This window comes from Macrotis lagotis, chromosome 2, assembly GCF_037893015.1.
Source record: "Macrotis lagotis isolate mMagLag1 chromosome 2, bilby.v1.9.chrom.fasta, whole genome shotgun sequence".
Lineage (NCBI taxonomy): Eukaryota > Metazoa > Chordata > Mammalia > Peramelemorphia > Peramelidae > Macrotis > Macrotis lagotis.
This window is the reverse complement of record NC_133659.1, coordinates 35,715,301-35,731,514: the sequence shown is the minus strand read 5'-3', so window position 1 is coordinate 35,731,514 and position 16,214 is coordinate 35,715,301. Positions and strand designations below refer to the sequence as shown.

Sequence of the window (16,214 nt, the reverse complement as noted above, 5' to 3'; positions counted from 1 at the left end):
TTAAAGCTTTTTATTTCTTACATAAAATCTGTTTCATGTGAGTTGTGTATAAATTACGTGGATTTATTCCACAACTGATAGTAAAGTGATATGTGTGTGCTATTGCAGAATCTCTAACGAGCAGCATCATGCTCTCTGACATTTAACAGATACCACTTGACACATTTGAACTGAACTAAAAACATTTTTTGCTCTGAATATTTCTTTGTTTCAAAAATGTTAAAAATAAACTGTCAAGGGTGTGGAACTGAAAATGGCTTCAGGACCATCTTTGTTAAAGCAGATGGTACAGAAAACATTGAAATATTCAGTAAGAATATATACTTAAAAATGTTTTGGATTATGTTATTTTGCCTTATGTATTTTACAAAACAAGTCATTTTATGAATTTATATACATGAAATCTGCATGTAATAGAAAGTATTTATGGTGGTAGTTTTCATCCTTTAAATTCCTTGATTACATGTTGAGTGAATGATCTAATCTATCTACCTTTTATTACTATGATGTGGGGGTATAGTTAAGTACAATCTGACAAGTGTGTAGTCTAGAGTTTTGCCATTTTTTTGCATTTAAAAATTTAGAATAATTTTTTTCATGGTGTGCATTTTTGTTGCAAATTTATATAGCACCTATATTTATCCATTGATAATCCTATAGTTTTTTTTTTTTTAAACTAAGTCTCAGTGGTTTAGGTGTCATTCAAAACTCTCTCCTGATTGGTAGCAAAGTTTTGGGGGGGTTGTTTGTTTTTTTTGCTTTGCTCTCTTTGAATATTTCATGTCCTCAAATTGAGATTCTTATAATGTTTTGCATTTAAATTATTTAAAACTATAAGAAAATCATTCAAAACTTGGAATGTCTAGTTAGTAATAAAGATGATTAATACATAGAACATCCTCTTTTCAAATACTGATTTATAAAAATATTAGTATTATAATAAAACACTTTAAATTTCATATTGGTTCAAATTTATGGTGAGACCTAAGCTGAGCAGAAATACTGCATTGGGTACCCCACCCCACAATCCCCCAAAAGAGAAGAAACTGAATAACTTCACATATACATTTCTTATGATCTCACTGAAGTTAACTAATCTTTGGAAGTGATTTTTGTTAATATATTTATGGATGTGAATGTAAAGACTCACTTGCTTACCAAGGATCAATCCCTGCAATGCCATTTTCAGGACTGCTTTGTCCTAGAGCATGGACTCTATAGAATGGAGAAGATTGCTATGTGACTTCCTCCATAAATTCAGCATACTTTTTGTTGGATGTTTTAATATAAATCATATAATTTAAGAAAACTATATTTTCATGATCTAAATAGATTTTTTAAAAATCTCCAGAGAAATAGATATCAGCTCTATAGTATTGATAACCTTACTCAGTTATTTCTATTTTCATTGTGCCAATAGAACACTTATTTGAAGAAATACATGAATGCTAGCCCCAAAGGATGATGCATATGAATGTTTTGTTTATGGCAATACATATGGTTAGTTAGATATCTTAATCCATATCATTAGATCTTGTCAAAATCCCAACACCACTTTCCTCCAACCTCCCCCCAAACTCAACATTTGCCTTAAAAAATTATTTTAAAAAAATAGAGATATTGTAAATGTTTTTTAAAAAGATCTATGTGTTGTTAAAAGCTGTTGATTCTTTGAAATTGGAAAATTAATTGAAGTTAATTATCTCATTTCTAAAAATTTTTAAACTTGCACTTAATTTATAAATCTTTTGTACACGAGAATCAATTTTTCATCTCATTTAAGGACATGTTCAGATCTGATGTGAGCATAATGTCGCCACTAACTGAAAAGGAAACTATGAGAACCAGAGCAAACCATGCAGATTTTATTCTGAAGTTTGCAGGGAATTTTGAAGTGTGCTGTAATTGTTTTCAAAAATATCTCCACCCAAACATGTTTTTCCTACCTACTGTATTTTCCTTTTATGAAAACAAATTGATTCCTAAAGAAATGAACCACTATTTCTTTTACAGCTGCATTTGATAAGGGTGATGATCGAAGACTTGGCAAAAAGCCTGTATTCAGCAGTTCTCAGGTAAATCTCTTCATCTTCACATGTCAACTAGAAAAATATTTTTCAAGAATAATTTCAGATTGGGTTGAGTATTGAAATTATTCATGTTTCAATTCTGTTACTTCATTGTTAATGATTCTTTTTCACTGGATAATTTTTGTCATTTAAGTTAACATTTTATATAGAAGTTCCAAAAACCTTAGTGCAGTTTTTAAGTTTTAATGAGTTTTACTTAAAGTAATAAATAGATAATAAATAAGTTTTATTTTAGACTATTTTGTAGTACTTACTATCTTGTTGGCACAAGTGGTGGATGGTATACTTCTTCCATTTCCTTGAAAGTCCTATTGGCAACTAAGCATGTTGGAGCTGTACCAATAATTCAAATACTTGAATTGTAGATCTATTTCAATTTTAAAATTTCCTAATTAACCTAATTCTTAACAAGCTACATTTTTCACTTGTTCCTCTTTCACCTAAGCTAAAGTATTTGAATTCCCATGCCCAGATGAACTACATTCCAGAATACTAACAGAACTGACAGATACTAATGCCAGTCTACTCTCGGGATAGCAGCAGTAGATGCCAGACCCTTCTGAGGGACTGCAGGCCTGTCAGTCCCACGCTACATCCCAGACAGTTTAGAATCTAATTTTTGGGGGCAGCTGGGTGGTACAGTGGATAGAGCCCCATCCCTGGAGTCAGGAGGACCTGAGTTAAAAAAAATAAAATAAAGACTTCACAGTTATTCACTCAATGAATATATATATATATATATACATGCAGTTCCATCTTTGGAGTTCTTCCAAAACTAGTCACATTGAAGACTGCATGGCAATGAATTTGGTGGCCTCTCAAAATATTTGATTTCACTGGACTTATACTTCAGGGCTATAGCTCATCCATAGTATATCAAAGCATTTCACCATGAAACATAAGCATAAATGATTTCATAGCATAACTTCATGTATTAGGTGAAACTATGTTACATCAAGATCTAAAATACCTTTGAGCAAGATCCCAAATAGATCCATTTTATATGGAATTTCTCACAATGGACAATTACATTATAATGATATTATACTATTTATTCATTCAGCCTACAAATACAGCATTCATATGTTCAATGGGCATTTATTGAGCACCAACTATGGGCAAATCTGAGCATACAAAGACATGAATAAAGCAGTGCCTGTCATCTAGTTTGCATTCTATGCACTGTGCCACCTAGCCACCCCCTATTTTATTTTTTATAATTTTTTTCCAATTACATCTAAGGTAGTTTTCAACATTTATCCTTTTGCAAGTTTTTGAGAACAATCTGAAATTAGTTATTAAAGTCTACACCTTAAAATAAGATTTGATCAAAGAACCAGGATGATGAATCATATATATTTGAATAAGGATATTAGAGTGGTTTTGCCATTTTCTTCTCCAGTAGATTCAGGCAAACTTAGGTTAAGTGACTTGCCCAGTGTTGCACAGCTAGTGAATGTCTGGGTTCAGATTTGAACTCCATTCTTCTTGACTCCAGACCTGAATCTGGCTCTATCCATTGAACCACCTAACTGCCTCCTTTATCTAAGAGCAGAAAGCAGCAAATACAGAGAGGCAAGTAACAAAAGCTGGTATTCATTGCTACATGTTGTCCTTGACCTGGATGAGGAGTTTAAAGTTCAAGAGCTCTCTCCTTCCCTTCTTAACCTCCCCTTCCTCTGTTCTTTCATCTCTTTCTCTCTTTTTTTCCTCTCCTCTTTCATTCACTCTCTCCTATTCTCTTCCTCTCCCCTTCTCCTCTTGTCATTCTCCTCTCTTCATTTCTTGAATGAGGAAACTGAGGCTGAGGTTAAGGGACTTGCTCAGTCAGCTATGTGTCTGAGGTGGGACTGGAACCCCCAGGTCTTATGACTCCACATCCAGTACAGATTGGTAAAACCTTCAAGACCCCAAAATGCCACTCCAGGATGAGACTTTATTGAAAGAAACTCTAGTTATGATTATATGTTTAAAAATGACTATCTCTGAAGATAGTAGAGGAAAAAATGATAGGAACACACAAGCAAATGTGATTGCTATTATTTTAATAAAATTTTTATATAGGTATACACATATAAACTTAAAATACTTTGGAATACGTTATTTAATGTAATTTTGTTTGTTAACTTAACTGTTTTTATTGATGATTTTTTTTTATCATAATAAAAGAGAAAAATTGGCACCAAAGCAGAGAAGGGGGTTGGGAATAACAGCCAAATACTAAATAACACTTTAAAATTAGGCAAAATATTTTTTAATACAACCAATGTAGGAATTTGTTTTGCTTAACATTTGTGCATGTTTGATAAAAGGGTTTTGTTTTTGGTTTTTCACTGGGAGTGGGCAAAGGAGGCAGAGAAGAGAGAAAGAGAGGAAAAGAGAAAGAGGAGAGATAGAGATAATGAGAGAGGGGTTATTAATAGAAAAAAATTAAATTAAAAAATTTAAAGCATCAGCAAACAAATCAGCAATTTGTCCCAATCCTAGCAGTTAAGAAATAAATTCAGTAATCACCAAACTCATGTAGAGGCCCACAAAAGACTATTTCTACATTTAGAGAAGCAAACTTATATGGTGAAAAAAGCCTTTGATTTGATTTAAGGCCTAAGTTCAGCTTTAATCCCTATTACTTACCAGCTGTCAGTGGGCAAATTGTTTGGTCTCTGAGTCTTGATTTCATCGTCTGAAAAAGAAATGGTGCCCATACTGCTAGTACTGATACATCATGCATATATACTTTAAGGATAGAGTGATAGTGTTTTGGAAATTGTAAAGTACCCAGTGCACAGAACATTTACAATGGCGCTGTCATTTGAGGTTGCTTGGTCTAGTACAGAGGACACTGGTTTTGAAGTCTAAAGCCTGGTACAAATCCTACCTGTGATACTTACTACCTAAGTATGACTTTGGGCAAGTCACTTCATCTCAGTTTTCTTTTCTATAAAATAAGGAGGTTGAACTCAGTGACCTCTGAGGGCCCTTACAGGTCTAGATCCTATGATGACATCAGTGTGGGTATTCCTCCTATGATACATATCACAAACCATTCAGACACTTTCATCTTATGGGATTACCAGTCATTTTCATTCAAATATCCTCCCTGAGGTTCTATACATCTGGTAATACTAGGGATTTTAATCTAAATCTCTTGATATTATATGGAATATACCTGCTATACACCAGTTATGATTCATTTTTTCCATATGACTGGGCCCTTCCGTGACAGCATCCTTCACATAGTTTCACTTACATGTTCTTGGTAGGATAACATATTACAGCCTTCCCCAGGTTCCTATCTATTGCCCTTCAGGTGCCTCTCAAATTTAAATCTTTGGGGATAAGAGTATTCCATGGCTCACAGACACATTTGGCTAGTAATAATAAGAGGTTTGAATACCAGGGGCTCAGGGTCAAGAATTTAAATTCACCTCTTGAGCAGTGTATTGATGGTTTGGTTGGTTGAGGCAGTTTAGAAGCAATCATCTTCATAGACTACAGCATGAAAGAATGAGAAAGGATCTCAAAGGCCAAATCTGAACAAGAGCCTCCTTTATGACCTGTTGGACAAGTGGTCCTCACTTGCTTGAAAATAATCCAACGAGAGGGAACTTTCCCCATGTGGAGGCTGACCATTCCACTTTGAGATAGCTCTGTGATGTACTCTTAAAATACTTCTAGACTCTGGTTCTTTTTTTTACTTTCTGTCCCCATTGTTCATAGGATCGCAAGTTTTTAGAACTAGAAGAGATGTTAGAATCTACCCACACACACACACACACATACACACAGACATATATTTTACAGAGGAGGAAAAACTAAGGCACAGAGAAATTCAGTCCTTTCAGGTAGTTAGCATCTCAGGTGGGATTTAAAGCCAAGTCTTCTTTCTTCCAAGTTCACTGGATCCATTATGCCAAACTGCCTTTAAATTCCAGCAGAATAAGTCAAATCTTTGTTCCATGTACTTGTAACCCTTTCCAATGATCTGTGAGCAGCTGTAGATTATGAAAGAACAATTTCACTATGGACAATCTCATGATCTACTAAATTTCTGGTGTCTTTGCCAAGACAGTGTGACTAACTCCAATAAGTTGGGTGTCCTAAATAAGTTTTTCACAATAGAGCATTAGTTGAGAGCATAATAAATGAAAAACAATAATCTGGAGTAAATAAAAGTACCAGAAATACAGAATGGGATACAGAATCTAGTTAAAAGTATTGACATGGGCGGCTAGGTGGCGTAGTGGATAAAGCATCAGCCTTGGAGTCACGAGAACCTGGGTTCAAATCCAGTCTCAGACACTTAATAATGACCTAGCTGTGTGGCCTTGGGGCAAGCCACTTAGCCCCATTTGCCTTGCAAAAACCTAAAAAAAAAGTATTGACATTACAATTCATCAATAATAAATTGAAAAATCTTTACAGATGGCAATGATTTTGGAATGAGACAGTAACAAGAAGGAGAGGAGGGCATAGTCTGAGATAGTGGAGAGAGCTCCAGCTCATGTCTTCCCAGGGAATTTCAACAAAGCTAATTAAGAGGATTCCTTTTCCTTACTGAGGTTGACCTGCTAACCCTGTGATCTTGATACTAGAAGCTTATCCCTCATCCTTCCTTTTTCTCTCATCTTCATTTTTTTCTTTAACCACTGACTACTTTCTCACCATCTATATACTTGCTTACTTATTTCCCATTCTTAAAAAAGCAACCAAAATCTTTCACTTGATCTTTTTACCACCCTCACAGGCCATTGTCCTTTATCTCTTCTCCTTTTCATGGTTGAACTCCTAGGAAGGCTTTTTTCCAACTCATCATTTTCTATTTCCTCATCACTTTCCAGTCCCTCTCAATCCGGCTACCACCTTACAAAATTTTAATCCACTTATGTCATGACAAGTCAGGCAAAACAGAGTTGTAAAACAAATGAAGGTGCCCAACTGCTTTCCATTTCTGCATTTCTTTTTCCCCTCATCTATTTACTATACCATTCCATGCTATAATATAAGGATTTCAATTTATTATTCTTCTCCTTGGTAGTATTTGTATTGTATAAGAAGACTGCCAAAAATGGGCAGTTCTTAACACAAAAAAAATGTTTTTCTTTAGTGGTAGAATTTAGGCATAATTGGGGAGGAGATTTTTAAGCAAGGACTTTTCCTTATATTACACCTGCTTAAAAATGTCTCCCTGATCCATGCAAGCTTCTTTGATCTTTAGTTTTATATTCCATCAGAGTCTTCTGCAGGAGATAACTTTTTTTAAAAAATAGATACTTATTGAACTTTTGTTTTTATGTTTATCCATAATTCCTCTGCATACTTCCCTTCTCCCCTCTGTTATAAAACCCCTCCCTTATAACAAAGAACAGAAGAAAAAAAGATGAAGGGAAAGAAATTTCAACAAAGCCTGGCAACACATTGAAAAAAATTAATATAAATTTATATATAATTTAATATAAATTTAATGATATCCCTTCTTTGAGGCCAGGTTCTGTCTTTATAATTTTGAAAATTCAGTTTTTATTGTCGTGCATTAGATTTTTTTATTGTTGTGGTTAATTATCAGCTGGTGTCCTGATGCTGCTTATTTTTTTACTCTTCATCAATTTGTGTAGATTTTTCCATGTTTCTTTGTATTAATTGCATTCATTGTTTCTTACAGTATAGTAGTGTTTCATTCATGTATCAGAATTTGATTCATTAATATATATTTGCTTCACACACACACATAAAATGGTACATGTTCTTTTATATCACTACATATCTTCTCTTCTTTTCAGCAAAGTAGATCCATTTCAGACTCTAGTGATATAAAAAACAGATCTTGGAGAGGAAAAGACAAGAAAGACTACTGTAGTTACCTCTCCACCGATCAAGGGAAAATGAAATCCGATGGGCTAGGTGCTTCTGGACATTCATCAAGTACAAATAGAAATACTATGAATAAATCTTCAAAACATGATGATTTAAAGGGAAAGGACATTAAAAAAACAATCTCTAAGATTGCAAAAGATGTTAAAACTGGGGAAAAGATTGCTTCTGGAAAGCCTAGAGCTGTTATAAAGTCCAAAATAGAAAATAATGATAACACTAAGACCGATATATTTGCTCGACAAGATATCGAGCGCTCTTCCTCCTCCTCCATAAATGGACAGAAAAATCCAGGAGCGATTGTCAAAGGAGTAAAAACCCAGGAAGGAAAAGGGGCAGGTGCTCGGCCAAAAACCCTCACTGGAAACTCAAACACGCCAGCTAAAGCAAAGCCTCTGAGGAAAACCACTGGGAAGGATTCTTCCTGTCTAGGCCCTCTCAGCAAATCTACCAGTTCAAGCGTGGAATTACAAAGTCCCACTGAGTCCCTGGATGAACCAAAGGAGAATGGGTCTGTAAGGGAAGAGAAGCCTTTGGACAGTAAAACATCTTGTAATTCTCCTCAAGGAAACCAAACAATGAGAAGCATCTTGGAGATTCCCAAAGGTTCTGCTGCAGGTGAGTGGAGACTTCCTTTAGAGTTTAATAGTTTCTACTGAAGTTCTTAGAAAAAAGTGAACCTGAATGGCCTTTAATAGGATTTAAGGGCTGTGGGGGAAAAAGTCCACTATACTACAGATCTGGGTTCTAATTCTAACTCAATAATTAGCAATCTGATTTGGGACAAATTTCCTAATCTCAAGAACTCTTGTTACTTTATCTGTAAAACTGAGTGGGTTGAACAAGATGAACAAGGTCTTTCAGCTCTAAATCTGTGTCCTGTAATATTAAATTTTCTTTAGAAATACGGCCATTTAATTTGACCAATGTACAATTTGACCCCCTGTGTAATTACTCTATATTTAATATATTCTAGCCCATAACTCATTTTGCTTAATTTATAGCAATGAAATCTCGACCTATTTCAAGGAATATTGAGGGAGCTTCCAACAAAAAGAGGGTGTATGAACATGAGACTCATACAAATAATAGGTAGGTCTTCATTCAAACTTAATGTAAGCATGTTAGTTTTTTAATCATATTCTGATTGTGTCTAGATCAGGGATTCTAATTCTTTTTGTGTTATGGACCTCCTACATAACTTCTCCAATGAACTCCAAGCCCTTTCTGGGAATAATATTTTTAAATTTATAAAGAAAAAAATATAAAATTATAAAAACAATCGGTTTTTAAAACAAATTTACAGACTTCATATTAAGAACCTTGATCTAAATAGTGTCAAAAATTTGCATTTTTTTGTAGAAAGAAGAGAATAAGATGTTTTTGATACTTAAAATTGATTGTTTTATCTCAATTCTAAAACTGTCAATATGTAAAACTTGGAGTTTTTCATCTGCTTTTCAAAAGAGAAGTACTAATTGTAGGATGAATATTTTGTAATTTATTAATAAAAATGTATATTTCATGAACATTTATTTTGGCTTCACAACATTTTGGGTTTTAAATTTGATACATGTTTTCTTTTTTTTTCCTTAATAGTACAATCAAAAAGGTAATTGGCAAGGGGTCTGGTGATTATACCTCCCAAGCAATTTTGAAGAGGAGAGTAAACAGTAGTTCTGCTGCAGTCCTACAACGAGCAAAGAGTGCCCCATCTAGTCTTACTAAAACCCAAGGTAAAGTGAAAAGACTTTGAAAATGAGCTGTTTTATTGCTTCATCTGCTCAACACCAATTTGGAACTGGAGGAGTAGGCAGTGAAAATACCATAGAAAGCTTTTTAATTTGCTTTTCTCCATTGAATCTGCATATCATTTTTTTAATTTACCATATAGTCTCAGAATATATGAAGTATTTTATACCTTGTACTTCTTTAGTGCAGTATATGCTTTTCTTAGTTGAGGAACAGTGAAATGGTTGAGTTTCTTTTTTCTTTCCTATTAACTTTTTTTTATAAGTAAGATGAAATAATCATGAAAAATCTCCATCTAATTCTACACTTTAGGTCCTTGTTTTCTTCCCATGTATTATTTGTGAAAGTTTCATTGATACATATGGGAGTTCTTTATACAAAATGAACCTAAATTGATGATATAACTAAGAAATTTAAAATGTGCAGGAGAAAATTTTTCCTGAATGTGTAGTGTGTGCCAATTTGCAGTTCTTTTAGAAAAGTGACTAAACTATGAATCAGATGCAGCATCTGATTTCTATAACATTATTCTTTTAAGATTTAACTTTTATGTGGATGAGAACAACTTTAAAAGCACAAAGTATATGAATATGAATTAAATTATAATGGAGGAACTTCTCAGTGGTGCAGTGGATAGAGCACTAACCCTGGAGTCAGGAGGACCTCAATTCAAATTTGACCTCAAGACACTTGATGCTTACAAGCTATTTAACCTTGGACAAGTCACTTTAACCCCATTGCCCCACAAGAACCAAAAAAATTATAATGGAGATGAAAATTGTTATTTAGGTTCCTATGAGAGGTTAAAATTAAATGATTAAAATGTTTAACTTCTTGGAAAACTTGAATATCCAAATTAAAGTTTTTAGAAATTAAGGGAAGAGGGGATTTTAATTTTTAATGGGTTCCCAAAATTTAATTCATCCCACCTTCACCATTTTTTTCCATTAATATTTCAACATATATTCGTTGTCTTAATATATTTATGAACTTGATGAGAACTACCTCAAAGTTGAGAATTAGAAGTAGTTGATGTTTTTTCAACAAGTGAATAAAATGAAGTGACAGGTTCACAAAAGACCTACCCCTGAAATGTGTCAAATAATCATCTATATATTAAAACCTAAGAGGTCTATATAGATATATAGATATAGATAGATAGATAGATAGATAGATAGATAGATAGCTCCTATTTTGATAGTTTTTCACTGAGGACTAAGATTCCTTATGGTTATTTGATTAAATGCAGCAAAGTGTTGGGGGTTTTTTAAGAGATAAAGATTCTATTATCTCCTGTTTAGCTGTAGTCAGTACTGTCTTTGCTCAGTTTAACTACTTGTTTGAAGTAATATAAAATTAATTGTTGTATTTTCATTCTTTGTTTAAAAGATACTGTATTTTTAAACTTTGTTTTGCTAGGATCCCAAGGAGATTCACCAAATTCATTAAAATCTACAGCCTCTCTAAAACATTCTGAAGAAAATGTGACACAGTTAAATTATTCTATACCAACAGTTAAGAAAAAAGTCATGAAGCAAGGACATGCATCCTTGGCAAGAACCAATGTAAAAATGATGACCAAAATTCAAGTGCCCTCAAAGAAAGGGGAAACCATTATCAATAAAGACCAGAAACAGAAAACCATTTCTGGGCAGTATACAGTAAAGTGCCAGTTTTCTTCTCAAAGACCTTCAAGAAGTGAATCACCTGTGACTCTAAAGAATTCCCATAATGATGGACCAAAAAACTGGAGCCAGAAAATCGAACCTGTTGGGTTCCAAGCAAATGATAGTAACAAAGCCAAACAAAAGCAATATAGGGTACCAAGTAATCCTGTATTGGAAACCAATGGTGTGAAAGCATGTCCATTATCAAGTCTATCTGATCCACAAAAGCCATTAAATTATGAAGAAAATGATAAATCAACAATGGAATCAGAATTATCACTCCCTCCTATGAGCATTCAGATTGTTCCTAAATTAAATGAAGCAGCAAAAAATGAAGTAAAATACAAACAGATTTCTAAGGATAAAAATGACATAAAATATCTTGGTGATGTAGAAGCAGAAAACTACATTGTACCCAAAATGCACAGTACTGATGGGAGTGGTGATGCTGACTCAACATTTTCTAGCAGCACTAAGCTAAAATCTATGATTTCAAGTCCAAATCCCACCAAACAGTGTGAAATTATTTGTAACTTTGTGGATAACAAATATTTAGACTCAGCAAATGGAAAGCATTTGTCATCAGAGTGGGATAACCATCTGGAGCAAAAGGGTACAGATATAATATCTGACATTAAAAGTGAGAAAGATATTTCAGATAGCCTTTCAGAAAGGATAAATGCTACTTTTAATCTTGTACAAGATGAAAGGAAACCTAATACTTTTGTAGAAGAACTGACCATTACTAGTCATTTACCTGATGAACATTCCATAAAAGAAAATGAGCATGTTGCAAACAAATCAGATGGAAATTCTCCTAAAGATGTGAACCTAACAGAAACACCAGAGAGCCATGATAATCTGGGAACTCATTTTGTGGGAGACTGGAATTTGAATACAGGTATTATACACCAGAGGGAAAGTCCTGAATCTGATACTGCTAGTGCAACCACCTCATCTGATGACATAAAGCCTAGATCAGAAGATTATGATGCTGGAGGGTCTCAGGATGATGATGGGTCAAATGAAAGAGGAATTTCTAAATGCAGCACTATGTTATGTCATGATTTTCTTGGAAGAAGTAGCAGTGATACCAGCACTCCTGAGGAGTTAAAAATATATGATAGTAGTTTAAGAATAGAAGTAAAAGTGAAAAAGCAAAGCAACACTGATATTTTCCAAGTTAATTCTACAAGTGATGATGAAATTCCTAGAAAAAGGCCTGAAAATTTGTCTCCACAAGGCATGGCAGTAGATCAGCCTCAGGAGAAAGAACATCTTCCACGGGCAGGTGTTCCATTTACTCAGGAAACAGATCAAGTTTCTTCCTCAGCAGATGAAACAGAAGATGAAAGATCTGAAGCTGAAAATGTTACAGAAAAATTCCCTTTGTCTGACCCAGCTCCTCAGCAGTTTCAGGGAATTGTCAATTTGGCTTTTGAAGATGCAGCTGACAGTGAGAGCCGAGGGTTTCCTGCAACCAAAAATTTTAAAAGGTCAGTTTTACTTTCCGTGGATGAATGTGAGGAATTGGGATCTGATGATGGGGAAGTTATCATTCCCTTTCACCGTTCTGTCAATTCTTTGACTTCTGAGGTTTTTGATGGTCTTTCTTTTGAACATCATGGAAAAACCTCAAATACCAGATACTCGTTAGAAATTGAAGATAGTTTTTTAGAATGCAAACAGCATGAAAAAAGTGACAAATTAGAAAAAAATGGGAGCCCCTTCTTGGATCCTAATGGATTTGAATCTGCAGAAGATAAACAGGGTACTTCAGCTACAGGAAGAAATCATGCAGTGGATATGCTGAGCAAAACAGATGGACCTTGTCTCTCAGAAGACAAGAATGTTAGTGTTAGGAATGAAGAGAACAATGAAGCACAACAGTGCAGCAAACTTTATGATGGGGAAATAAAATCTCAAGAAAGACCTTGTCATTTGGCGCTTCATCAAAGAGAACCCAGTTCAGACACACCAAAGACCATCAACTCTACCTGGTCTGTGGACTCCCGGCGGAGCCAGGTTCTGACTCAGGAAGGTCAAGTGAGAGAAATCTGCCATATCTCTACTGAAAATGCTAATACTGCTCTCATTGCAGGTAATGTACAGAACTAGAAACACTAAATCCTTCAGAAAACTTAAATTATCAGTCAGATTTTAAAGTTGCCTGGCATTGTGGCCTCCATTTTAGCAAGGTAGAATAATTGTTTGCCAACTATCTCAAATTTAAATGAAACTTAAAAGTTCTTCTAAATCTGAATCAGCTAGTTTGTTTCTTTACTGCTTCTCTGGAATATTAATGAAAATAATTTACTCTTTAGTAAAAATTTTTGATAGTTATTAGAGCCATTCTATTAAGAGATTTTATGTGAAGGAATAAGAATTCAATTTCCTGTAATATATTTATTTTCTGTCTAATTTAACAGGCATTATTGACTATTAGTAGAAATTTTGGTATATATCAAGTGTGCTTATTGAACTATGCCAATGTTTATCTAAGAGGGATGTGCAATAACTATAGAAACAATGTAACAAGAGCATTGACCTATTTTAACAATTATATCCATTATTATAGCAATTTATATAAATTTTACAGAGATTAAGACTTTCTGGATCTCTATGATTCTATTCTAAAATTTTCCAATAAAAAAATAAATTTCCTAAAAGAGATTATATTAAGCAATGATCACATAAGAAAGAGCTTTGACTTGTTTCATATGATCCTATTAGTTCTTGTCTAGTTGGTTTTTTGCCTTTGCCTTTATTATTCAAGTACTTAAAACTAGTGACCCATGTTTAAAGTATGCAAAAGCTATCTATCAGCTCTTGTGTATTCTGAACTAATGACATGCTGATCAGCACGGTCAGCAAAACCATAACCAGGGATCAGGTGATCTCCAAGTTGGACTTTTTTGTATGTCTGTTTGTCCTTGCCTGCAGCTTCTCTTGCATGTGCAATGTAGAGGAACAAGCCTTGGGATGGAATGCTTTTGTTTCTCTTCTTCACACTGACTTACCTTAAAAGTCACCATTAAATTACCATGTCTTTTTTTCTCTTTATGTTATTAGATGCTTGTGTGCATTCTGTGTTTGTGTTTATATGATTTATGTTTTTTTCTGTATCAGAAGTTTTCTAATTATAGTAGGGAGATTTATTGTGAATTACTAGTGGTGATTTTGCTGCTTAAACTCCACTTTAAAAATGACATCCTTTGTTTTTGTTTTTGTTTTTGTTTTTATGTAAAAAAACAAATGCTTCAAAATTGTCAATTTTGTATAAACTTTTTTTTGTTCTATTACTTTGTTGAATTGTCACTGTTTTGTTGAGTTAATATTGATCTACAGAACCCTGAGGGGGCAGCCACCTGTGCAGTTTTTACATTGTGTAGTCTTATGAATTATTTCAGGAGTCATAGATGATTGTGGCACATTGGCCCAAACCTGCATGTATGACCATCGACCTTCAAAAATCCTTTCTCCAATCTATGAAATGGATGTTGTAGAAGCTTTTGAGCAGAAAATGGAATCAGAAACACGTGTCAGAGACATGGGTTATGAAGATGACCAACACTTTGCAGAGCAAGATTGGACTCTTCTAAAACAATTGCTGTCTGAGCAGAATTCAAATCTTAACATAAAAAACACTGTTCCTGAAGATCTAAATTTAGCACAGTATCTGATCAATCAGACATTGCTTCTAGCACGAGACAGTTCAAAACCTCAGGGTAAAGCACACGTGGACACTTTGAGCAGATGGAGTGATCTCACATCTCCACTTGATGATTCTTCAACAAGCCTCACTCTGACAAGTTTTTCCTCTGATGATTGTTCTTCTCCCCAAGGAGAATGGACAATTCTTGAACTAGAAACTCAACACTAGAGAGGTCAAACATTTTGGAAAATTCTGAACTTTGTTACCCTTTATTTTTTATGCGTGTATCCATATGATGACTGCATTAGCCAAAGGCAGACAGCCCTAGGTATGGAGGACTTTACAGTCTTTCCAGTTTATCAAGGTAACTGTAGTTCATTTGTCAATGAGATATAATCACAGACAGGGAAGAAGCTTCAGCAGATTTTTTTTCTAAATATCTTGGGCATGCTGCTATAGTTCTTTGAGAAATTAGAACTTGTATGAAAATTCTTGTTTCATTTTTCCTTTCCCAACTGGTCATTTGTCCTTTAATACTGAAGATATGAATGCACAATAAGTAGAGCAGTCTCATTTCTTTTTGCTCTGCATATGGTAACATGGTAATTTTCAACAATAAAAGATTCACTGTGCTCGTGTCAGTTTATCTGCACCTCCTCTATGCTTAAAACACTCAAATGATGAATGGCTAGGTGCCATATTGGGCTGGCATTGAGTTGATTTCTAGTAAAGAAATAATGATGTTGACCCACCTAAGACCACTAACTACCACACTCTGTTGGATGAGAGAAGCAGCAAATAATTTAAATCATGTTGGGAGATGGGGGAGGCATATATTTAAATTTTCCCTGCCTCAATTCTCCTGCTTTGAAAGAATGAAGAAGTTCATCTTCCTTCTTTAAAACAGATATTCTTCCTTACCTTCATGAGAGAAATCTCTTGGAAGAGTATATTTGGGGTGGATATCAACCCCTAAGTAAGGGGAGATTTCTGGGGATTCTTTAGGATTTGGTTGACTTGGTGACCTTTGTTTGGCTCTAATTCCTAGTTCCTGTTTTTTTCTGATTACCACATAAGACTGAAGATGAAATGTTACTCTGTACTCTACCCCTAAATAAGTAGTTGAATAACTAAGTTTGACTTAGATTGACATAAAATGTAATCAACTATTTTAAATAG

The 16,214-nt window shown here is 34.3% G+C and overlaps 1 protein-coding gene across 1 annotated transcript in view; it reads left to right on the top strand.

Moving 5' to 3' along the window:
- Nucleotides 1-15,681, top strand: part of BTBD8 (BTB domain containing 8) — a 135,149-nt gene extending 119,468 nt beyond the window's left edge. Inside the window, 6 exon segments of the mRNA XM_074221683.1 lie at nucleotides 2,014-2,075; nucleotides 7,871-8,579; nucleotides 8,966-9,053; nucleotides 9,561-9,697; nucleotides 11,133-13,481; nucleotides 14,791-15,681. Coding sequence (XP_074077784.1) covers nucleotides 2,014-2,075; nucleotides 7,871-8,579; nucleotides 8,966-9,053; nucleotides 9,561-9,697; nucleotides 11,133-13,481; nucleotides 14,791-15,263 — 3,818 coding nt within the window. The 3' untranslated portion in view covers nucleotides 15,264-15,681.
- The last annotated feature ends 533 nt before the right edge of the window (nucleotides 15,682-16,214 follow it).